This window comes from Podarcis raffonei, chromosome 3, assembly GCF_027172205.1.
Source record: "Podarcis raffonei isolate rPodRaf1 chromosome 3, rPodRaf1.pri, whole genome shotgun sequence".
Lineage (NCBI taxonomy): Eukaryota > Metazoa > Chordata > Lepidosauria > Squamata > Lacertidae > Podarcis > Podarcis raffonei.
The window spans coordinates 76,072,126-76,096,833 of NC_070604.1; the positions used below are offsets into that span (position 1 = coordinate 76,072,126).

Below are 24,708 nucleotides of genomic sequence, written 5' to 3' on the forward strand. Positions count from 1 at the left end.
GTTGTAGCAGTATAAGTTGTAGCAGAGCACATGCAAGGACCCCTCAGTGTCAATTGCATGAAATAAACGAGAAACCAACAATACGCACGCGGAAAGCCTCACGTGAGATGGCCTTGTGCTCTTACTGCGGCAGCAAATGATAAATAAGCGGCACTGCAAAAGGAGGAGGCTTCAAAGTTGCGTGTATTACCAGTCTGTCCTGCGCAAGTTCTCTTTGCCATTCTCCTCCTCGTCTGCATCTATGATCCTATGATCTAGCTGAGATTCCTGTATTGCAGGGGGTTGGACTAGATGACCCCTCGGGGTCCCTCCCTTCCAGCTCTGCCATTCATTCTACGCTTCGAGGCTTCCTCGGCTCCGCCTCTATTCCACGACGAGGGCGGCGCCAACTTCGAGGAAGAGACTCCGGCCGCGGGAGGTCACGTGGCCGACTCCCGCACTTTCTCGGTCCGGGAAGAACCATAGAGATAAGAAAAAAAGGACGCCGCAGAAATCCTAAGGGGCTCGCGGGCGGGATGGTGTACGCGGCGCTCTCTCTCTCCACGATTTTCCCAAGCGGCGCCGGCGTTTTCGCAAAGAGATAGCTCATTAATGAAAGCGCTCCACGCAGCGCTCACTTCAGGCTGCCATTAGACGCCGTTGCATTCCGAGCAAAGGAAGTAAACGGGGATTGTAGTAAAACTTTGGGGCAAAGAGAGAGAGAGGTGCTTTTCCGTTCCAGTGCTTTGGCAGAATTATACTCTACTCGGGAAGGAAGGGGGGGCGTGATTTTGTATTTCCCTTCGTGAAACTGCTTCCCTCGCTGCCTGTCAGAATAGAACTCGAGGTGTTTTAGGTAGGAAAAAAGGCAGCCGGCCTAGTGGTGAGAGGAGGAAGCTGGGCAGGGAGGCAGCCGAGAAATTAAGAGTTGTTTTAGCAACGAGAATTGAAGCATAAATCGTGATTTGGGCTCCTTCCTCTTCTCAGCTTCTGGAATGGCTCTGGGCATGATTCCTCCATTGCAAGGGGTTGGACTAGATGACCCACAGGGTCCCTTCCAACTATACAGGTCTATGATTCTATAAATGCTGTTCAAATCAGTGGCCGCTAGCCACGGCGGCTATTTTCCATGTCCACTGTCGGAGGAGGCTGTATGCCTCTAAATGCTGGTTGATGAGACTCCCAAGTGGGGAGGGAATGTCCTTGCTGCACTCAGGTCCTGTTTGGGGGCTTCCTGTGGGCAACCTGTTGAGCCCTGTGAGAACAGAGGAGCCTTTGGTCTAACCCCACAGAGATGGTCTTAAATAGTGACAGAAGTGCCAGATCCTGTTGCTGCAATTGCTTAGGGAGTAAGCCCCATCCAACGTAGCGGGCCTCACTTTGTCTGCTCACAGCAGTCTTCTGAGTATCCATCTATTTATATACGGTGATGCTTATATTCTCTATAATGAGTCATGCATGCTTCTTCTCTCCCCCCCCCCCCCATTTCACAGCATCCTTGCAAGGTAGTTTAGGTCGAGAGGCAGTGGCTGGTCCAAAGTCACTTGCTAAGCTTCATGACTGAGGTGGGATTTGAATCCTGCTCTCCCAGGTCCTATGCCTAATTAACAGTCTAACCTCTACACCAAATCGGCTCACATGGACTGTTAAACATGCTTTTCCAGGGAACAAGCTCAATTGAACTTGGCAGATGTTCCTTGCATGTATATATATGCATAGGATCGGGCTGCGTAGTTGTAATCCTCCGCACGCTTACCTGGGAGTAAACCCAGCCCTGTCAAGCCCTGTGGTGCTTACTTTGGAATACACGAGTGGGGTGTTTGATGCTGTGCCCTGTCAGCGGGTTCAAGGGATCACCAGAAATGTGTTGGCCTAATGTGTTGCCATTACAGATCCAGAGTTGGGCTTGAACCAGGGAAAGGTTTGTAATAATAATAATAATAATAATAATAATAATAATAATAATAATAGTAATAATATTTATATGCTGCCCATCTGACTAGGATGCCCCAGCCACTCTGGGCGGATCTCAACAGAATATTAAAAACACAATAAAACATCAAACATTTAAAAACTTCCCTAGACAGGGCTGCCTTCAGATGTCTTCTAAAAGTCAGATAGTTGCTTATTTCCTTGACATCTGATGGGTGGGTGCCACTACCGAGATGGCCCTCTGCCTGGTTCCCTGTAAACTCACATCTCACAGTGAGGGAACCGCCAGAAGGCCCTCAGGGCTGGACCTCAGTGTCTGCTTAGGCTTGTTGGGTTTGTTCCCAAAAAAAGCTCAACAGTTTTGGTGGGCCAAAGCTATTTAGGGCATTACAGGTCAGCACCCACACTTTGAATTCTGCTTGGAAACGTACTGGGAGCCAGGGTAGATCCTTTAGGACTGGTGTTATATGGTCCTGGCATTCGCTCCCAGTCTGCAGCATTCTGGATTAGTTGTAGTTTCTGAGTCACCTTCAAATGTGGACCTACGTAGAGGGCATTGCAGTAGTCCAGGGGTCAGCAAACTTTTTCAGCAGGGGGCCAGTCCGCTGTTCCGCAGACCTGGGGGAGGGGCAGACTATATTTTGAAAAAAATAATAATGAACAAATTCCTATGCCCCACAAATAACCCAGAGATGCATTTTAAATAAAAGCACACATTCTACTCATGTAAAAACGTGCTGATTCCCAGACTGCCCGCGGGCCGGATTGAGAAGGCGATTGGGCCTGACCCGGCCCCCGGGCCTTAGTTTGTCTACCCATGCAATAGTCCAAAGTGATCCTTCCCAAGGCTGCACAAGATGCAGAAATACTACCCCACCCCTAAATTTGCATGGCTGGGGGCAGAGGGGGCGTGTACCTGTTGAATGCCTGGCTGTCCCGCATTTCTGAATGTCAACATGGGGTTCCTGTTCCACCCCATAGAATTTTAACCCTGGATCGCTTGTTGTTGGTTTCTCTGTTTTTGGGGCGGCGTATGAGCTGCACGGGAATCAGAGGGGAGCGTATAGGTTACATTACTTTGAAATCCTGTAGGCAAAACCTTTCTCACAATTTACTTCTCTCTCCGGAATTTCTGTGAGGCGTAGAAGAGGGGAGCGCTCACGCCGAGGCCGAAATAAAACGCCAGCGCCCTTTTATTTCACAGCGTATATCATACAGTACCTCCATCTCGTAAAGGGTCCAGTTATTTTAAACTAAAGCACCGAGAGCCTTACCCCTTGTGAGGCTTTGCGTTAATTTTCGACGTCTTTCCTCCCCGCATATGGCTTCTGAGAAAGGCCACTGGGAACCGGAAGTTTTGCGAGAGACGCGTGCAGCCCGTAGGCCCTTGGCGTCGGTGTACGAAAGGAAGCCGAGGCGGCTGTGGAGGCGGGTTAGTGGCGTTGTCAGCGCGAGGGCAAGAGCGGGTGGCTTCTCTCCTTAAGGCACAACGCAGGTAGTTGCCTGTATGCGCCCAGGAAAGGGTACAGTCAGGTGGCCTGGTGAGCCTCTCGGACAAGGAATTCTGTTCAGAGGTGGTGCTACCTCCATTTAGGGGACTGGCTATTCATAGTGGGGTCTTTGGCAGTGCCAGTCCTCCTTATCTGCCAGTTTGTCATAATATAGGCTGCTTTCACAGGTAGCAGCATCAAGAGCTCATCCATAACTGCTTAATGTGGATCAGGGCCGGATTTAGGTTTGATGAGGCCCTAAGCTACTGAAGGTAACTGGGCCCTTTATATGTCCAGCTGTCCTTTGTCAAGAACAAATTGCCACTGTTTTTTATGTTGAATACTGTATATGCTATATGGTACTTTATGGACCTGAAAGGTATCTAAAGCCATTTGTACATGCAGAATGTAGGCACCCTATATATAGAAATGAGCAAACCAGTGATATTTTAGGGTAAGGGTACCAGATTTTTTTCAATGAATCCAGGGACACTTTTCAACTTCCTACTAAATACAGTCATACCTCGTGTTGCGTTAGGTTCATGTTGCGTCTTTTCAGCTTGCGAATGCGGCAAACCCGGAAGTGTATACTTCTGGGTTTCGCCACGTGTGTGTGCAGAAGCGTTTGTGCGCTTCGCACATGCGCAGAAGCGCTCTATCGCGCTCCGCGCTTGCTCAGAAGCCCCGCTCTAGTTGCGGATTTTTCGGGGTGCGAACGGCACCCTGGAACGGATTGTGTCTGCAGCTAGAGGTACCAGTGTAGATGGATTTTGTCAGGGGAATAATTTGTAAATCTGGGGACTGTCCCCAGGAAACAGGGACGTCTGGTAACCTTATTTTAGGGAGCAGGCTAGCAGGCGGGGCCTACTACATAGGAGCCTACACAACACAAAACACTGTTGCTGTATGTAGGTTTTATTTTATTTGTTTTTTATCTTATGTTTTGGAAATTTACATCCAGGTTTTTTTTTTTCATTAAATTTTTTGGGGGCCCCCAAGAGAGGGGGCCCTAAGCTATAGCTTGTTTAGCTTATACGTAAATCCGGCACTGGTGTGGATAGTAAGCTTCCTGTTGCCTCCATTAATTCTCCATCGTCCATAGGACATTCTCATTGCCTTCTCCCTCAATCTGCATTTTTATTTCCTACCTGGGATCCTCCAAAAAGGGGAGGGTGTGAGAAAATTTGGGTTGAGGGAAGGGAGACAGGTGAGGAGGACACTCACACCCCCACTGTTTCAGGTCACTGGGAGTTATAGTAGTTTCTGTAGGTATTTGAGACATTTTAGTGATGATGAGCTGAAACATTGGACACGGCTCTGTGAAGAGTTTAATTATGCCCGTTTTTAATTTCCAGTCTCTTTGATGCACAAGGTTTCAGGCCTCAGTTAAGCCTGTTATAGCAAATCTTAGAATTGTCAGGGAGTGTTCATTTATCTGGGAAAGAAGCTACAGTGTCTGTTAGATAAATCTGTGCACCCGAGGAAGGGCATTCAGTAGCATCTCTGAAAAAGTAATTTCATGTTAGTTTTAGATTGTGTTGGGCTGCAATCCTATACCTTCTTGCCTGGGAGAAAGTCCCATTGAACTCAGTGGGACTTAATTCTGAGTAGACATTGCACTGGTTTAGTAATATATTCTGGTGTTACAATGAAAAAGAACTTGTAAATTGCACATGAAGGGCTGGGATTTTTGAACCATGAAGTTAGAAAGTAAACCCACTGTCAGCTTTTAAAATGGAAAATTAGCAATCCGCAATCACCTTATTTTAGTAGCATGTACTGAATATAACACTTCGTAGGTGCTTTGTAATTGAAAATGTGAGAAATCAGTCGTGCGAAAGATAGACACCAGCCTAATTAAAACTTGCAGTGTATTTCTTCACTGTTTGTGTTAGAAAGAAGGGAAATTTCTTTTCAGTAATGTAAAAAAGGAAAAGAAAGTCTTGCATTATTAACTGTGCAATCCTGAGCATACTACTCAGAGGCAGTGCTTTTTTCTGGGGGTACGCAGGGGTACGCATACCCCTAAATATTTGTGAATCTAAGTTTGGCCTCATTGAGGGGCAGTATTTCAATATGAGTAGGAATATGAGAGTACCCCTAAACATTTTTTTAGAAAAAAAGCACAGCTCAGAGGTAAGTCTCATTGAGCTCAGTTAGGATTATTCCTTAGTAAGTATGGGTAGGATTGCAGATAAAAGTTCATTTTTAAAGGGAGGTTCTTTTTATATCATGGCTAGTTCAAATTTGTCTTTTCTGATTTCCCATATGCATTTTGGAAACAGTTCTTTCCTTGCATTAACTGAATGATCGGAGACTGTACCTCTGGTATTTATACAATTACAGTACTTATATCATCTTATTGTGAGCCCATGAATTTAATCATGTAATTTAATTTATTTAAACATCTATCTGACTATTTAAAAGGCGCAGTGTGTAGGAAGTGTCAGTGAAAATCAGTTGTCCGGTTTTTTGTGAGTGGAAGCACTGCTTGCTTAATGCCATCATGGGGTACAACCCAAAAAGGCCATGGGCAGCTACCCCCCCGCCAAATCAAGTAAATCAAAAGAATGTAACTAACTGAGGTTCTGTCACCCTATCATAAAGCCTGCCCCCCAACATAAATCCTGGCTGCACCCATGAAAAAGGCTGTGTGCGCACCAGATTTAGCTTACATGTCAAATGTTAAAAGGTGGGGTGGGAAGCTAGGTCTTATAGCTGAAGGATGGTTTTCTACCTTCAGCTGGTGGCAAGGGTACAATGGGGAGAAAGAAACCGAGACAGAGATACAATAAAGACATGGGCCAAGATCCAGAGAGCTACTTTTGCCATGCGAATCCTCCATGCCAAATCACCAAATTGCTTTCAAAAGTCCGACCAGTTTCAAAAGCTTCCACTTTCAAAAGTTAAGGATGCCATTTGGGAAACACAAGTCTTAACCTTCTTTGGATATGTGGAAAAAGTTGGATGGTTCTTTGGACCCCAATTGTTATCGATGAAAGTTTGTTTCAGTCCCTTCTCTCAGGGATCCAGATGCATTGCATCCACTGCATGCCGTGGAAGAGCAACCCTTTTGCCGATGGATCTCTTTTATAGTTCTGTGGATTTGTGTGGCGTTTCTTGCACCCCTCTTACGGTAGCCTTCCTTATTGAAATTGTTCCCAGAATGATTTGTCTTACTGTTTATGTGTTTCGTTTCTTTAGGTTCTTGAAGAAACTGAACTTTACGTATCGCTGCAATATGGGCGTTAAAGGCTTGTATTCATTTGTAACTAATGACTGTCCGGGTGCATGTACAGCGGTAAACCTGAAAGTAGTGGCAGAAGAGCACCGCAGCAAGTATCCTGGGTCTACTCCTGTCCTTGTGGTAGATGCCATGTGTTGTATTCGAAAGTGGTACACAGCAGAATTGTGGGTTTGTGGTGGCCAGTGGCGCGAATATCTTTCTGTACTGGATCGTTTCATAAACACCTTTACAGCAGCTGGTATCAAACTTGTGTTTTACTTTGATGGTTTGGTGGAGCCAAAAAAGCGAAGTGAATGGGTTAGGCGGAGATTGGATAATGGCAAAGAAATAGCCAAGATCTTTCGGTTCATCAAGACCTATAAGCAGCAGCCCGGGAGAGAAATGTTCTTTATTCCATCTGGGTTGGCTACTTTTGCACGCTCTGCCTTGAGGACCCTTGGTCAAGAGACAATATGTTCACTGCGAGAGGCAGACTATGAAGTGGCGTCTTATGCACTGCATAACAACTGCATGGGGATTCTTGCAGAGGACACAGACTATCTGATTTTTGACACTGCTCCCTATTTTTCCGTCAAAGAGCTCCACTTGCATAGGCTAGATACAGTGATGTTCTCAAGGCAGAATCTCTGCAGCAGGTTGGGCCTCCATCCAACAGATCTCCCCCTTCTTGCCTGCATCCTTGGCACAGACATAGTACCAGAAAAGGTTATGGAACGTTTTCGGAATCAATGCCTCGCTTCATACTGTGCAAAAAGCCAGGGCTCTAATAAAAGGAGTAGCATGATTCTAGCCGTGGCAAACTATATTTCATCTATTTCACGTTCATATGGTAGTTTGATAGCTTTAGCAGAAACGTTGCCTTTGGAATCAGACAAATCCCTACTTTGCAGTGTGATAGAGTCTTATCTCCTGCCTGGGCAGCAGTCTCCATGGCTTCCTTGTGACTTCTCACATTGCTCAGCGGCATCAGTCAAACAAGAAGTGCCCCTGTGTTTAGATCAGGAGATCCTGCAGGTAATTAAGCTCTTGAAGTTTCTTTTTGTATAGTTATGAATGCCCTGTTGTACCTTGGACTTATGCACACGTGTGTGATACATGCATATTGTATTATTATCGTTTGCTTTATTACCTCAAGACACTTGTTTTTTGGAGAGGAGCTCATTTGCCCTTCTCTTGTGCCAAATCTTCTTTGGCATCCTACTGCTGTAAAACAGAAAAGAATCACAAATACCAAGTGACAGCAGTGAAAGCAAATAATATATCTGGGTCTCTTGTGAACAGATAGCTAAAGAAAAATTTGTGAGAGCTGAAAGTCGTGCGTACGCTTTCATGTGCAGCGGAGAGGATGAATGCAGCAACACTTTGGAAGATGAAGATGATACAGAGCTTCCTGGACAGGCATTTATCTTTCTCCCTGCCCGTCAGCATATCTATTCTCTTCTGCTGGAGTCTGCAAAAGGTAAACGCTGTGCTGGAATTTCAATGCAATGTAACTGGTCCTACTGGGTAGGGCTGAAAGGAGTTCTAGTCCAAAACCTATGAAGGGCACTAGATTGTGAGCTGGGTCACATTTTTATTCACAGGCTTCTCAAAATATTTTGTTGAAATGTGAAATCTCCACATCCATTTTTGAGAGGCTCACATCTGCATGAAATTTAGGCCTTGATGCTGTAGGCATTCTACATGCAATTAGTAAGGAGAAGGCCATTAGAAATAATAAGAATAAGAACAGGGTGTACTTACATGTTGGTGCATTTTTGAACCTTTTAAGGTGATTAGTTCCCCCACTAGTGCGGTAATAAAACAGTCATGAAAGCTGTTAATGATCAGAAAGCAGAGCAAAACGGTTATGTTTAGACTAGCTTTGTAGGTTTTTTTTTTAAAAAAAAAAACACCACAGAAAGTTTGTGTTGTTTGAAAAAAAATGCAATGCTTTCTTCAGGGGTTGAAATAACTATTGTGAGTTAGGTTGGAGAATTGATCCCAAAGTGTTACCTCCTTTGAAAATAAAAATAAAAATCAGTTATTCAGGCCTGAACTATAAGGTCATTGGCCAGTCAACACAGAAACAGAATTTAGAATATTCAAACCATTTATTTTTACTTAAAGCTTACAATATATAGATAGCAACTTAAACAATTCCATATGTAAAAAATAAATAATTTCAAATATAAAAACAGAGAAGTATAGTTCCAGTACAGATACAGACTGTGCAGTATATTGTTGCATCTGCCTGACCACTGTGGTTGGCCTGCTAGGCTAGACAGTTGTTCTGTATCTCAGGGTGAGGAACCTTTCCTTGCCAGAGAGCCAGATCTTTTATCTCCTCCACCCCTGCCAAGCCAAAGTTGGCAGGTGAGCAGGGCCACCCACCTGACAATCATTTGACATAGTGATGCCGGGTGTGGGACAGGTGGTTGTGGCTTCCTGAAAACGGGCTTGCGGGACAAATGGAGAGGCCTGGAAGGCCACGTTTGGTCTTTGGGCCAGAGGTTCTCCACCCTTGCTATATCAGAGGGACTTCCCTGCAAAGAATTGTCTCATGCAGAAATATGAGAGTCTTGAAGACTTCATTTGTTTGCGGACAAATTGACAAGATATGCAAAATATGGGAGCAAGCAGGGAAAGCAGAACTGGGGCAATTTAATGATATGCTAACCTAAAGGCTTCAAAGCTACTATGAAACTTGGTTCAAACATCCACATCCAAAACATGGTTGTAAACTAGCATGGGATTGCAACTTCTATTTAACAATGTCACGATAGCTTACATGGCTTGCCGAGGTAGGTAAGTCAGTGCCTACTGCTGTCTGTCTTGTCGTATCACATCTATGCGACGTATAGAATTAGGGTATTAAATACAGTGGTTCCTTGGATATGGGATTGCAGCCTTTATCTATACAGTGGTACCTCGTGTTACATACGCTTCATGTTACATATGCTTCAGGTTACAGACTCCGCTAACCCAGAAATAGTACCTCGGGTTAAGAACTTTGCTTCAGGATGAGAACAGAAATCGCACGGCAGTGGCGCGGCGACAGCGGGAGGCCCCATTAGCTAAAGTGGTACCTCAGGTTAAGAACAGTTTCAGGTTAAGAACGGACCTCCGGAACGAATTAAGTTCTTAACCCAAGGTACCACTGTATTTTTGTGTCTTTAAAGAGTAAACGCTTCCAATTGGAAAATGTCAGTTCTCTTATTGGTTCATTGATCCAATTCTTTTTTCCTTAGATGTCAATGGAACCTACCCTGTAGTAAAGGAGTGGTTTGTGTACGCTGGGAATTCTCTGAAACAACCGGACTTAGTACAACCCAAGGAACTCCCAGGTAAAATGAAATTTCATTTTGTATTGCAAATTGATAACTAAATACACAATACCGTATTTTTCACCCCATAGGGCGCACCTAGTTTTTTGGGGGGGAAAGCAAGGGGGAAAAAATTATCCCCCCCCCCCCCCCCGCAGCCATCCCCAAGCTAGAAGAGGGAGACGGAGCACTCCGTCTCCCTCTTCTGCCTTCAGGGACAGCCTCTCTAGCCTCCATGGGGCAGCGGCTTGCCCCGTTGTCCCCCAAGCTTGTGGGGCTGGCGGTGGGGAGAAGCTTGCTTCTCCCCACCGCCAGCCTCCAAACCAGGTCGGGGAATAGCGGGATGGCGGCGCTCCGCCTTCCCGCTGTCCCCTGAGCTTGTGGGGCTGCCCGATATCTGCCCGAAGCCCGGGGCTGCAGGCTGCCGCTCACAAGGCTTACGGATAGCTTCCTGAAGCCTGGAGAGCGAGAAGGGTCAGTGCACACCGGCCCCTCTCGCTCTCCAGGCTTCAGCGAATGCCTGCATTCGCCCCATAGGATGCACACACATTTCCCCTTCATTTTTGGAGGGGAAAAAGTGCGTCTTATAGGGCGAAAAATACAGTACTTTGCTCTCAAATAAAGTGGTACCCCGGGTTACATACGCTTCAGGTTACAGATGCTTCAGGTTACAGACTCCGCTAACCCAGAAATAGTACCTTGGGTTAAGAACTTTGCTTCAGGATGAGAACAGAAATCGTGCAGTGTGGATTTAAATGATATTTAAGATGATTTTGTTTCAGAGAGCCAGACGGCTTTGATAAAGCCACCCTACGTAAATGCATTTATTTCAGAAACATGTAGCTTGCCAGAATGGTTTGATAGGTCCTCAGGGAGGCTTTCGGCATCTAAAAACAACAAACATCAACCATGAAAATTCAGCGGGTTAAAATACAGAAATACAGCACTGCAATAAAATTAAAAATTGGCAGCCAACACAATTTCCAGAGAAAATGTGAAAAAAGACCCAGACAGAATCCACTGTGAGTAACACTTTGTTTAATACCACCCCAAGTCATTGGGAAAGGACTGTAATGTAGAGCAGATGCTTTGTCTGCAGAAAGTTCAATCCCTGACATCTCCAGGCTGGGAAAGGCCCTGGAAAACTAGTACCGGCCAGCATTGATAATACTGAGCTAGATGGATCAATGGTTAGTTTTGCTGTTGGATGCTGCAGGTTGTTAAGTTGCCTTCTTAAATTATTAAATTTATAGTATTAGAATGTGGTTTTGGAGTATGTTATTATATATGCTATTCCTTATGTGGTGTATGGTTGAAATGCATCATTTTTCCTTTGCTGCATCCCATTTTGAGCATGATTTTTGTGTGTGGAAAAGCAGCATACAAATAAAACGAATGAATGATTGATTTGGTATAAGACAGCCTCCTATGTTACGTTAAGGAATATAGAAAAAGACAGCATAGGCACTTTCTTAACAAGAGTGAGTGAGCTCCATACTTCATTCATTGATTGCATTCCTGCAAAGAGGTGGGAAGGGAAATATGAGGAGTGATTACATTGTGCAGATGAGAAAGAAGCAAAATAACCACTAGGAAAATAATATACTCAGGATGTGAATGCACCCCAGTGCCAAATTCTGCTCTAGCTGAATAATGTGGCTGAGACAGAAGAACTGGGCCTGTTTCTGCACTGCACTAGTATGTTGTTGGGTTAGTTACATGTTAGATAGGTACAAATGCTGAAGAACCTGTGTGTCATCTGATCCTCAGGTGTGTACTGTTAGCTGTGCAGTCATCAAGTATCTCTACTGAATTTTGAGTGGGGTCAGGCATGGTGAAAGTGTAGAGTGGTTCCATCTCATTATTCTCGCTTGCCAGCAGTACAGACATAGAGTTGGGAGACAGAATTTTGCATCTCATAAGATGGAGGAGTTTCCTTCTTGGGCAGAGGCAGTGACATCAATCCATCACTCTCTAAACTCGCTTGTAAAAAGAATTATTTGGGCTGAGTTTAAGTATGAGAAATTTCAGCCAAAAATGTCCTGGAAGCAAGGCTTTGTAATAGCACCATATTTGCTAGCAATTCAGTAATGAAAAGCTGTTTGATTTCAGTGCAGACTAGTAAGGAAGGAGAACTTACAAAGTTTATTTTCAGTGGTCTGTTCCAAAACAAATGTTTTTCTAAAAAAAAATCAGCTGTCCATATTTGTATGCCTTAAATTCTCTGATGTCAGTTTTATCTGCAGCATCAATCTGTAGCTCACCAAATAAGGAGGTTGGCAGTGTGTCACTTTCAAATCTAAAAATGCTTTGGTAGGAGGTTATTGACTGAAATGCAAAGTCAGGCTCGTAAAAACAAATGTCACATTCTGTTTACTTGTTCAAAGAGTATTTTTGGAACATATATAAATGTGCACCTGTGTATTTCATCTATATTTCTTTTTTAAGGAAAATAAAGATAGGTATGAAATCTTGCATGATTGAAATGAGTAATTTTACAGTTTTTATTCTGTTTACCTTTTCACATCTTTTATAAATGTGTGAATTTTCTCCAAAAAGATTCAAGTGTGTTTTCATTTGGATCTGTGTAGATGTTGGTAACTTATACTTGAAGGTTAAAACCTAGTCAAGGACGATTGAAGAATAGTATTTCTGAGAGATGCAGGAGTGCTTAGACTACCTTCAAACGGATTAGTTGTGTTGACAGGGTGGTGGTCTATAGGCTGTCTCCCACCTCCCCTCTTTCTCATTGCCTGCGCATGAGAATAAAACACATGTTTTGGAGCACCGTCTCCCTTCATGCTGTTGCCATGTTGGGAAAGCCACTACATTATGTGTGTGCTCTGAGATATCTTGCAATTCATTCTCCTTGGTAAAGAACCCTTTGTAGATCTTCACAATAGAGGACTGGAAGTCCACTCATCTAGAGGTCCAACCCATGGTAGCTGAAGGGGAAGAGCTGTGTTTGACTCCCATAAGAATTCTGCTCTCTGCACACATATAAAGAGAAATGGGTTGCAAGTTTAGAGAACATCACTGTTGCAGAACTGTAAACGATGTATTAGGGCTTTACTGGGAACAGGCATATTTACATCAACTTTTATTTATATTTAGGGAAATCCTTTGTATGTTTTATTGGAAGTAAGTTCTTACCATATTCACTAGGAAGTAAGCTCCACCGAGCTTATTAAGAGTTTGTAGTAAACATGCTTAGGATTGTATTATAAAACATTAAATGATTTTGCCGGCTTTACTCATTTCAATGGAAGTTTATCACACTGAGTCTTTATGGTGCTCTTTTCAGTTTTTCCCTGGTCTGAGTAATATCCAGATAAGCTATGCAGAATACAACCATTGAACTCATGGAACTTTCATTATTTTTCTCATACAAGTCTAAGGGGGGGGTTGTCTAAAATAATGTCAACAGCTTACAGGATTTCCTAAATAAAGCTCAACAATCTTGGGGGTTTTATTAAAAAAGCTCATCAATTTTTGGGGTATCCTGGAAATATGGCAGTATGTATATATATATATGTATATATATATATGTGTGTATATATATATATATATATATATATATATATATATATATATATGGGATATTGAACTAGCAGACTACTCAATTTGTGGACAATTGAAACGCTTCTAGAAAATTGCATTCAGTGCTACTGTTCAAGCACCAATTTTCTTCAAATTTGAGAAGCCATTCTTCAGAATTTCACACTGAGAATATATGAAAGAAAACCAACATGAGGGTGATGGACAAAATATTTATTTTCTGTTTTGTCTCCCTGGGCAAAAGCACCATTTGGTTAGTGAGTTTTGTTGGCCAAATAAACAAACATTTATTTCACACCCTGTTTGACACCTCAACACTATAGTCATTTATAGTGGCCAAGTGGTTCACCCAAAGGAATGCAACTCCTGTTTGTAAATAAAAAGGAAAGGCAGATGTGTTACCATCTTAACTCATCTTAAAACTGGCATCTTTGTCTATCTGAAAGGCTGGGCAAATAGTTTTATGGCAGGAATTTATCTAAATACAGCTTTCTAAACATTGTATTTATATTTCAAACTTTATATATCTCACTTTGATAGTTGAGGAACAGTAATGCAATAGCAATCAAGTTTTTGGTCACTGGCAATAAGATATAAGACAAGTGGCATAAAAAGGAGTCTAGAAGTAATGCACGCATCTTTATATGTTCATGGATGCATTATGACTTCACATGCTTTCATTCTTGCCAGGGAATAAAATAATAAACCCTGTTGTCCTTCACTGTTAACATGATGCACAAATGAGTTTTCATTTCAAGAGACAGGCCTTCCAGGTTGCAGCATGGTTTGAATAACAGCAGCACACCAAACACAGAGGTGACATGCTGGGAGGGGAGACATTTAAATGGGTCCTTTTGGGAGTGCTTGCGTACTGTTTGGTGCTTGGGTTGTTGGAGCCTAACATTTTCAAGAAAAGGGAAGTGAAAGGATCATATCATCGTTGCTAAACATGCATCTTTGTTAAACTTGCAGCTGAGTGAAGTTTTTCACGTGTGCAAACAAATCCATTGTATAAATAGCACAGATTTTTCAGCCCTGTAATCCTGTACAACTAAGATGCAATTTCCCCCTCTATGAAATCTTACAGAGATCCAGGGCAGCTGTCGGGGTCAGAGTGGCAATATCTTTTATGTGTCGTAAATCTTGATTCTAGGTATAAGTCATTAATTTTTACATTATAGCTGAGGGGAGCGTTGTTTTTGTTTGTTATTTATGGTGCGTATTTTTGTGTTTTTATATTGTAAACCACGCTATGATCTTTGGATAAAGGAATTTAACTAATTATAATAATAATCTCGAAAAGGTGAGTAATTCCTGTTAAAACTTAGTTACAGCTTTCTTCTACAGTGTTTGAAATAGTGGCTTTCTTTTCTAGGTGGCACTCCTAGTTTGAGATCCCTGTGGCTCAGCAGTGGACCAGAGACTGAAAAGCTACGCCATTGGACATTTCTGGCATGCTTTCAACTGCAAGAAATAGCAGAGGAGATCCAGGCTCTGGAAGCTTCTGTTGCTGTTGTCTGCTGCTTGTTACTGTACCTCTTCCTACAAGTAAAGAAAATCCTACTTTTGTGACTTTCCTTACGTCTGCCTGCAGCAGATCTATATGGGTTAGTAAAGGGGTAGCCAACACGGTATCCTCGTGATGTGTGGACCACAATACGCAACATTGCTAACCACTGGCCATTCATGTAGGGGCTGGTGCAAATTGTAGTCCACAACACTGCAAGGCTTTGGCTATCCATGGATTAGGACAAGTATGTTGCGAGATTGATTTGTGGGGGGAGGAGAGAGAGAGAGACTGTTCCCAGGACTTTGCGGGATTGATTTAACTGATGACGATGAAGTTCTTCTCTAGGAAGTCATTCTAATGGTCAAACTGCCATGGAAATAGATTGAGCTTTCATAACAAAAAAAGAGCAATTCTATGTCTTTCTGGAAGATAGTGATGACAATCCAGAAAGCTACTTAAGGTTAAACTTCCCTGGGTTTCAAAAGCAGCTTGACATGCAGTGTGAACAGAGGCTGCTATTTGAAAATTACTGAAGTACAGTAAACCCACATCTTACACACATTTAACCTACGCAATTTCAACCATATGTGGTTGAATGCAGGCTGGGGAGGGGAAAGCTCAGAGGTGGGATGAAGCTTGAAACCCCAAGTGGACGTGGCGCGAAAAGAGCTCTTAAGCTCTCTGCCATTCTTCCTGGGAAAGTCCAGCACAGCACTACTTAATTCCTAGGAAAAGAGATGCAAGGAGCTCTCCGAATGGAGGCACACTTTGTTATTTGGAAATCCTTTTCCTTAATCACTGATTGCTCTGTGTGTGTAATCACTCAATGGGGAAAGAATGTACCCTTTACATGCTCAGAGGCACTTGATTCTTCCCATCTTTCAGGGTGGGTCCTTACGTACAAGGCCTGACTCGCCTTTAGAAGTCGTTTTTCTAGTAATAATTCAAAACTAACTTTAAAATAGACACAGATATCCATCAAAGCAGTTTCCCAACGGTATAAATCCCCGTAGCCTGCAGCGAAGAGGCAACTAAAGGAAATTGCTGTCACATGAGCTTTTGTTCCTTCCTTTGTCCCTCTCACTCAGATCCGATTGCTTAAATTTCATCGGCTTTCTATCCATGTTTCTATTAATTTAATCAAAACATTAAGGAAGTTATTAAGAAAAAGGTAAACCCCTTTCCCCTCAAGCTTCAGTTCGGCATTGCATGAAATAACTGTACTGATTAACAGAGCAAAGAAGCAGTCCTTTGTATAGTAGTTGTACAGTTGTTCCAAAGTAATATTTGATGGATTGCACCTAAAATGCTTGAAGCAAATTATTATACCATAAGCATGCCATCTGTCTGCGAATTCCCAGAAACCACAAAAAAAAGCTTCAAGTCAAACTCAGAAACCCCCTTAAAGCCTGTAAGAGGTGATTTAGCTGTGATTCCTGCTTTGCAGGGGGTTGGACTAGATGACCCTATGGGCCCTTTCCAACTCTACAGTTCAATGCTTCTATGATTCCATGCTTTATAATTGGTAAAGACACAGCAAGTGGTTTGTTAATTGCACCCAAGGAAGTTTTCCCAACGTAAGTGCAAATTCTGTCTTTTCTCAAATGTAGGAATAGGAGAAAAGGCTCAGCATTACAGAAGGCCAATGGGAAGTGTGAATGTCTCTGTGGTTCATTATAAAACCATCAAAGAAGATGGGAGAGAGGGAACCTTTAAACTGATCCTTGAGCGCAGGGTGGTGAAGTTGGTGGAAGTAGGGCAGAGGAGCTGAAGTTGCGAAAGCAAATTGCAAATGGTGTTTCAAAGAACTACAGCTGAATGAGGCCATGGTGCAAGACTGGCATTCCTGTAGCAAGGAATTTAGGTAATGGGGGAAGGTATGTACTTTTTACATAGCTCTGAGCTAAGCTTTTCCCCCTAGGTTGACAGCCTCTCCTTGGAAGACTTGAACGCATTTCTAGCTCAAACTCTGTGCCTCGAGGGGAAGTCAGCTGCTCAGCTTGCACACTTGCAGGTACAGACATGACTCATTTACTAATGCAATACCAGTGGTAACCCCTAGATGAGCAGCACATTGCTTTCTCTTTGACCTTTACTCTCACTCAGTGGTATTGAGGAGATTAGATTTAAGGGGCAGGGTGCCATTCAGTTATCTTAGTCTATTTGCACTCTTTCGTTACATAGACAAGGATTCAAGCCCAAGCCCCTATTCCAAAGATTCGATGTGACCTGCCACATTTAAACCTTCAGCTTTTCTCTTTACTGCCACCCCAAAATAATTGCCTCTCGTCTGCTCAGCCAGGATCTCATTCAAGCACTCCCCCCCCCATCAACTTGACGCCTCCTCCTTCTGCTTGCAGTCAAACGAGAGATGCCATGGAATATTCAGATCCCTTCATTTTCCTGGCTTGCCTAGCTCCTCATAAGCCTCTTAACGATGGTATAGTGATCTAAATGATGCTGATTATCTAGACCATATCACTGGGACACGGGATTGAGACTGCTTTGGTCACCTTGGCTGATAACCTAAAATAGGAATTGGAGGGGGGGGTGCATCCTTCTTAGTTAGTTCTCCTGGACCTCTTGGTGGCTTTTGATGCCATCCACCATGGTAAATTTCTGGATCTCCTAGCTGGATTGGGCCTTGGGGCCTGTATTAAAATGGTTCTGTTATGGGGCTACAGTACTTGGCATGCAGTTTCTCTCAGGGTTCTGCCTTGCTTCCAGTGTTATTTAATACCTATACAAAACCACTTGGGAGTTTTGGATTAACTTGTCATCAATACGCTGATGATACTCCACTTTATAGCTCCTTGCCATCTATGGCCAAAGAAGTTTCTGGTATCCTTGAGCCCTGCCTAGATCTCTTAGTGAGCTGGAAGAGAATGAACAAGCTGAGATTTAATCCAGACAAGCTGGGCATACTGTTGGTCAGTAGAAAGTCTGACTTTGGAATTGGGATTCAATTTGTTCTGGGAACGATTGCACTCGCCCTGAAAGATCAGCTTCCTAGCTCAGGGGTGCTTCTTTATCCTGTGCTATCCCTGGATTCCTGGGTTGTATTTGCACAGTTACATTCATCCCTTAGACCTATCACATTTAGACTACTTTAGTGTGTTCTATACAGGGCTGCCCTTGGAGATCTTCCAGAAGCTTCAGGTGGTTAGGCTGCACAGTATCGGGAACATAGTAATCTGATACTGAAAGTTCAGCACTAGTTAGTGGTTACTGATTATTTTTCAGGCTCCATTCGTCTCGGAGCAAGAATCTTTCCCTACTCTGCAATTTGAAATGGCCCAACTTTTTAATTTAATTTCATTTAATTTTTAATAGTGTAACTACTTGTAATGTTTTAATGGCAGCTTTATTGTTGGTTCCATGTTCTTAGGCTATTTTTATTGTTTTTGACCTGTTGCACACTGCCCTTGTGGTTTACAGAAAGCGGGAATAAAAATATTAAGAATAAATAATGAAATTACATTGAAGCCTTTGCCTTTAGTGTTCAAAGTAGGAAAAGAAGGACAATCCTGTAGAGAGAGTACAGGCTTGGATTTGAACACTCAGTTCTTAATTTAGCCATGAAGCCTGTATCTCCATAAAAAGAAAAGTTACCCATGTTGACCCATAAGAAAGATTCCAGGAGCTTGCATGCTATTTTGTGATGTTTTGATTAGCCCAATAAAAGTTATAGATAATATGGATTTTGGAATGTATCTCTATAGTTCTCAGTGAGTTGACATAGTTTTAAGGAGAGTCACAAGCTCTTCCCTCGCCCTCCTTAGTTTAGGAATAGAAATTCTGCTTAGCAACTACAGAGTGTTACACATTGCTCTCTGTTCCGCTAGTCGGGTGGAAAGCCCCATGCCACTGCCCTCTCTGTAAATAATGACAGGACCTTCCTTTTTTCAATAAGCAGCCTGGTGTATAAAGGAAGCAGCAAGAGACTTCTAGTCAAGTGACCATAGACTACTCCTGAATCAGCATTGCGATACTTAATATATTGGTTGTATAAACTTAAATGAAAAATCAGCTTCCTGTTAAAAAAACAAAACAACTTAATTGCAAGGAGTGTGCATAGAATATGATGTTGCTTGAAATTCAAGCAGTCTGTGCCATAGTTATTTAAAATTTTACCCAGGGCACGTGGCTTTGTTTTATGGTAAACAAGCTGTGGTTTTTATCCCTGCCTCTTTAGCAGCTGCAGGCATATGCTGCATACAGGGGAAGGAAGTTTTAAACATGGGTGGGGTTCTTTACTGAACAGCCTCAACTTGTGGAATTTAAGGTTGCTTTGAAGAGACACACAGGGCTATTTTAAATACTCCCTCTCTTGATAAAAAGGTAAATGAGCCACATGCAGGTCGTGTGTCTGTGCCATTTCCCATTGTTGGCTGGCGCATTTACACTGGAATTCCATGCATGCTCCGCCTGCCTTCTGTGTCTTGATGGTACTTGCCTTGTTCCCCCCAGCTAAAGAAACAGAATTTGGTTTTTTTGGCATTTACGTTTTCTGCATTCATCAAAGTATTTTTATGCCCTGCAGAATTTGCATTACATCTGCATAATGTAGGAGAGAAAGCGAACACTATAATTAAACCAGCGTAGCTGCTAGCTAAGGGAAAATATTTCTCTTTGTGGAAAAATATCACACACGAGCACAGGATTTTCTGTTTTAGAATCTTGAAGGGCCTGGCTTCATAGCCTTATGCCATAAAAGACATAAAGCAAATGGACCATGAACATGAAATGCTGACATATTTTATAGATGTGTTTATGAGTTCTTTTAAATAGATTTGTGGACGGATCTGAAGCAACGTATATCTGAATGACTTTCCCTAGCTGTATGAGTGTTTGATGTCTTGTCTCACTTAGAGCAGAATATTATGTGAACAATCTCACTTTGGTGCTTACTATTTTGTTTGTTTGTGTGTGTGCACGTGCATGTTTCTGTGGGCACTTCTAGGCCAAAAAAATACAAATTTTAGGATATTCTTGTATGTTCTGATGGCCCCCAAAGATGTCCATGTGCAAGACTTATCATATCCCTGCTGGAAATATGATTTTAAAATTTTGTTTTCAGTGCAAGGAACTACACAAGATATTGTCTATTTTTATTGCATAATGTATTTTGTGGATAAGTATTCAAATTTAATAAATAATAAATAAATAATAATAGTAGAGAAATGAATATTTATGTAGCAAGTAGCTCAATAAATTCCATATGAAATTACTAACATATATTAAATAAGAGATAAAAGTATTCACAATCTTTTTTTTTTATTTATGATAAATAAATAAATAAATTTGTTTTCCCCTTCTCTCTTTTCAAGCTTTTATTACAATTAAAAAGAAAAGTCAGAATGTATTGCAGACCATAGGATTTACTTTAGCTCTACTCTGCTTTTGCCTTGCTAGTAAGCTAGAAGGAGAAAGAAAGAGAATAGCTACGGCTATATGTACCAGAACTCAGTAAGTCTTTCGTTCCGTCTTAGGTTGTAATCAATAGGACTTACTTCTGATAGTAGGGGAGCATTTTTTGGTGAGAAATTTGTGGTACAGTGTTGGGGTATGGCTCTTCTTGAAGATGTTTCTCCTGTGGTTCAGAATCAACATGTTATCACACCCACAAAAGCTGTGGGTTGGTGATGGTGGGCTATTTCAAAATGGTCACCATCTCACTCGGAAAATCGGCAATATCTTCCTCATGTGCTACTGGATGGTGCAGAATCATTCATGACTCAGCCTTAATGCCGTGCTTTGTAACTTTATAATGGGTTTTGATGGATATAATCTGTTGTCAGTGCTTCCCTCCCTAGAAAAAGAGGTGCCAGTACTCACCATGAAGTTGTTATAGTAAGTCTCTCACTTTTTCACAACAACAAAAAGAGGTGCCAGTACTGCGTGCCCTTGAGTACCCCCTGGGGGGAAAAGCACTGTCTGTTGTTATGATGGTAAGTGCAAACATTAAAAAGGGGGCATAAATATCCCCAAGAAGAAATGTGTCCCTATGTCATGCCACAAACTTGCCACAGAACACATAAATCTAATCAATTGTTCCTTGACTGAACAGGCATGTACAGAATTGTTGCTGCAAATGAGTCAAATGACACCCATCAACTTTGGTCAATGTAATGCTTTCGATTTGAACAATTCCAAGCTGTGGAATCTGCTGCATTATTGATAGTAAATGTCAAAATGGTTGTTCTCCCCATGAAATACACACAAGCTTTATCCTGTTTGTAAAAAAAAAAAAAAGGAAGTCGAAATGGGTTCAGGAAAAGCAAAGCAGTAAACTCATAAATGTATCTCATAAAATGATCACTAGCTTCAAATGGAATTCTTCAAAGTTTTAAATACATTTTGCAGTGTGAACCTAAACTATAAAAAATGGTTGACACTCTTAAATCCCATAGAAATTTATGAGACTGAAGCAGTTCTCTGTGCACAATTCCTCCTTGATTTTACTAAGGTTTAGGCGTGCTTTAATAAGGCGCTATTCAGAATGGTCATAGTTGTCAAAAATAACCCTGTGAATACAGAATCAAATGCAATAGCAGTATTTTTAAATATTATGCTCTTGATCTAAAGAGTGGTGTAACAAGTGCATGGAGATAATATTTTCTTCCTCACAATTCTGAAACCAGAGATCGTCCAATGAAACAACGGTGGGAGATTCGGGATAGACAAAAAGAAGCAGTTCTTCACACAGTGATTAGCTAACTGACATTTGCTTCCATAAAATAATCATCACCAACTTAGGTGACTTCAAAAGGAAATTAGACAAATTCATAGAGGATAAGGTTATCAGTGGCTACTAGTCATGGATGTAGCTTGAATGCTACATCCAGAATCAGAGACAACCTCACCTGTCACTGGGAACAACTGTGAAAGATGGCAATTGCCTTCTTGTCTGTTTATGGGCTTCCCATAGCATCTGGTTAGCCACCATAGGAAAGAGCACACTAGCAGGTTTTTTCAAACAGCACCCTCCCTTCCTATTCCTTGCTTGCTGTATAACAAAACACTTTCAAAATCCAGAGAAGCTTCAGAAGCAGGTGTGACGCAAGAATTGCTGTTTTAAATAAACCAGACTATATGTATTAAACCTAAGCACACTGAAAGAATCCCTTTCAGGTCCTAGCCTATGTTTTATTTATTTTGCCTTAAAAAGAGAGAAGGGATCATTATGAACAAATTATTAGCAAATTACAACTGTAGCCATTATGATTAGGAAGGTAAGTTGGGTGTGTAACTGTATACAATTTACTGTGCAGACCTCTGCACTTCCATTGATAAACAAGTCCCATTGAGTTCAGCATAGCTCACTTCCAGATGAGTGAGTGTAAACTCCGAGAATGAGTCCCATTTGGCTCAGTGGGACTTGGAACAATTACCTGTTGGATTGCACAGTGATTCAAATGAGTGGAGCCCATTTCAGGTTTACTCCTTGCCAAATCCAGTGGCGAAAATAGGGGGAATGAGAGCTTCAGAAGGCTGCCCTACAAAGCCCCGATGGAGGATACAAGCAACTGCAGGAGAGTTAACATTCCCTGTTAAATATTATCCTAACTTCTGGTGTGATTGGTATGTAATGGCTAGGTTGAAGAAATTCTGAAAAGCATTATTTCTTCAGGCTAATCTTAAAAAGATCATATGAAGAAGGAAGATGTGTTTACCTGGTTAACTTATAGCTAAGCCATGTCCTGTTTAAGAGGTGACCTTCCAGGTCAGCATGACTAAGCCGCTTCTGGTGAACCAAAGCAGTGCACGGAAACACCGTTTACCTTCCCGCCGGAGCGGTACCTATTTATCTACTTGCACTTTGGTTTGCTTTCGAACTGCTAGGTTGGCAGGAGCAGGGACTGAGCAACGGGAGCTCACCCCGTCGCGGGGATTTGAACCGCCGACATTCTGATTGGCAAGCCCTAGGCTCTGTGGTTTAGACCACAGTGCCACCCGTGTCCCAATTCCATTAGAGGACTACAAAAACCAGTGTGGTGTAGTGGTTAAGAGCGGTAGTCTCGTAATCTGGTGAACCAGGTTTGCGTCTCCGCTCCTCCACATGCAGCTGCTGGGTGACCTTGGGCTAGTCACACTTCTTTGAAGTCTCTCAGCCTCACTCACCTCACAGAGTGTTTGTTGTGGGGGAGGAAGGGAAAGGAGAATGTTAGCCGTTTTGAGACTCCATAGGATAGTGATAAAGCGGGATATCAAATCCAAACTCTTCTTCTCCATATGAAAGCTAAGTTTCATGCTCCCAGTGACTTGTTGAGATATTGACTAACATGAAGAACCCACCAAGTTGTGGTGATCTGAGACTCACTGCAGAGGTGCGTCATACTTTTTCCAGGACATGCTTAGTTTGAGCTAGACACTTGTCTGTGATGTGTCAGAAAATTCAGATAGCTAGTCCCTATGCCAAGAAGAAAAAGCAGTGTTGAGAACTGATTCAAGAATTTTGAATTCTTTCTGCTTTTAAAATAGCATGTTACAAAAAATAGCATATTATATTACAGTTTCATAAACAAAGGCTAGTCCCCTTTTAAAAAGAAATTCCATCTTTAAAATATTAACCTTTATTCCCTGTTGCTGTGATATCCCAGAACTAACCTGTTTCACAAAAATGAACTAGTGTACACTTAACTCCCACCACACGTGATTAAAATTTCCCATCACTGATTAATTTTGTTCAGTTCCAGATTTAGTTCATTGATCTGTTGGTTAAACCAATTAAAGCTTGCAGCCCTACAAAAATGTCACACAGGCCTGCTTTGCATGACACGTTAAGCCGAACCTTTGCTTAGGGAGACTGCGCAAGCTCATGATTAGGGACAAGGGAGCATAGCCACAAGTCCCCAGTTTGGACAGTCACCTTGGCCTGGCTCAGCCTGGCAGCAAAAAGGACCAGAGAGGAGTAAAGCAGCCAAAAGCTCTTCCCTGGAAGCCCACACAGTCATGTGGTCCCAGTAAGTCAAGGTTTGGCTTTAGGAATCTCTGTGGTGACTTTACCCTGTCATTCTCCACTCATCTGCCTTGACTGTATATTACCAGCAGAAGCTCTTATTTTTAGTGCTGAAGAGAAGAGCAGTGGGAGCCCACATATTTTGTGGCTTGTTTCTGTGTCTCTATCTGCTACAATTAATTTGAGAAAATTATTTAACTGTGGCTTCTCAACCCCCAGCAAATGGCAATACATTTTAGTGTCCCCCAGTACAGCATGATTCACTTACTAGCGTGCGGTGACTTAAAGGGTCACCAATGCAGAGTATATTGCAGTGAAGATAAGATATTGCTCACAAACTCCCCCTTCTCACATACTTGCAGATTGTATCTTTTTAGTTCTAATTTTAGCTTTGTGAAATTAACAAAAGTGAAGGAGCGACCTGTGTGGACGCTTTGAAAGTTACGGTTCAGGTTGCTATCGCGCCGCACAAACTTGCCAACAACATAAAGCAGGCCCAAACAGACATTCAATTAAGGTGCTACGGACAAGACTGGTCTCAAAACAAATGGTGCCCCAGGCAAGGAGCACACCCAGATTTCCCCCTCCATTTAAATACCTTATTTCTTATTGTTTATCTAGCCCATTTCACAACTCCGATCCACTATCTACATCGTATAAGTCAATGAAAATGCAAGCTAGGACCTGTAAAACTGTATTTGTTCATGCCATATAAATTTTCTGTA

At 42.3% G+C, this 24,708-nt stretch overlaps 1 protein-coding gene across 5 annotated transcripts in view; it reads left to right on the plus strand.

Annotated features, from left to right (window-relative positions):
• The first annotated feature begins 3,240 nt into the window (after window positions 1-3,240).
• Window positions 3,241-24,708, plus strand: part of FAM120B (family with sequence similarity 120B) — a 35,749-nt gene continuing 14,281 nt past the window's right edge. For 2 of the 5 annotated variants that reach the window (XM_053382457.1, XM_053382454.1), the window contains exons 1-6: window positions 3,350-3,522; window positions 6,606-7,662; window positions 7,930-8,107; window positions 9,879-9,974; window positions 14,887-15,059; window positions 16,943-17,035. In XM_053382457.1, coding sequence (XP_053238432.1) covers window positions 6,643-7,662; window positions 7,930-8,107; window positions 9,879-9,974; window positions 14,887-15,059; window positions 16,943-17,035 — 1,560 coding nt within the window. In that variant the 5' untranslated portion in view covers window positions 3,350-3,522; window positions 6,606-6,642. The other 3 variants (XM_053382455.1, XM_053382458.1, XM_053382456.1) reach the window with 3 other exon arrangements.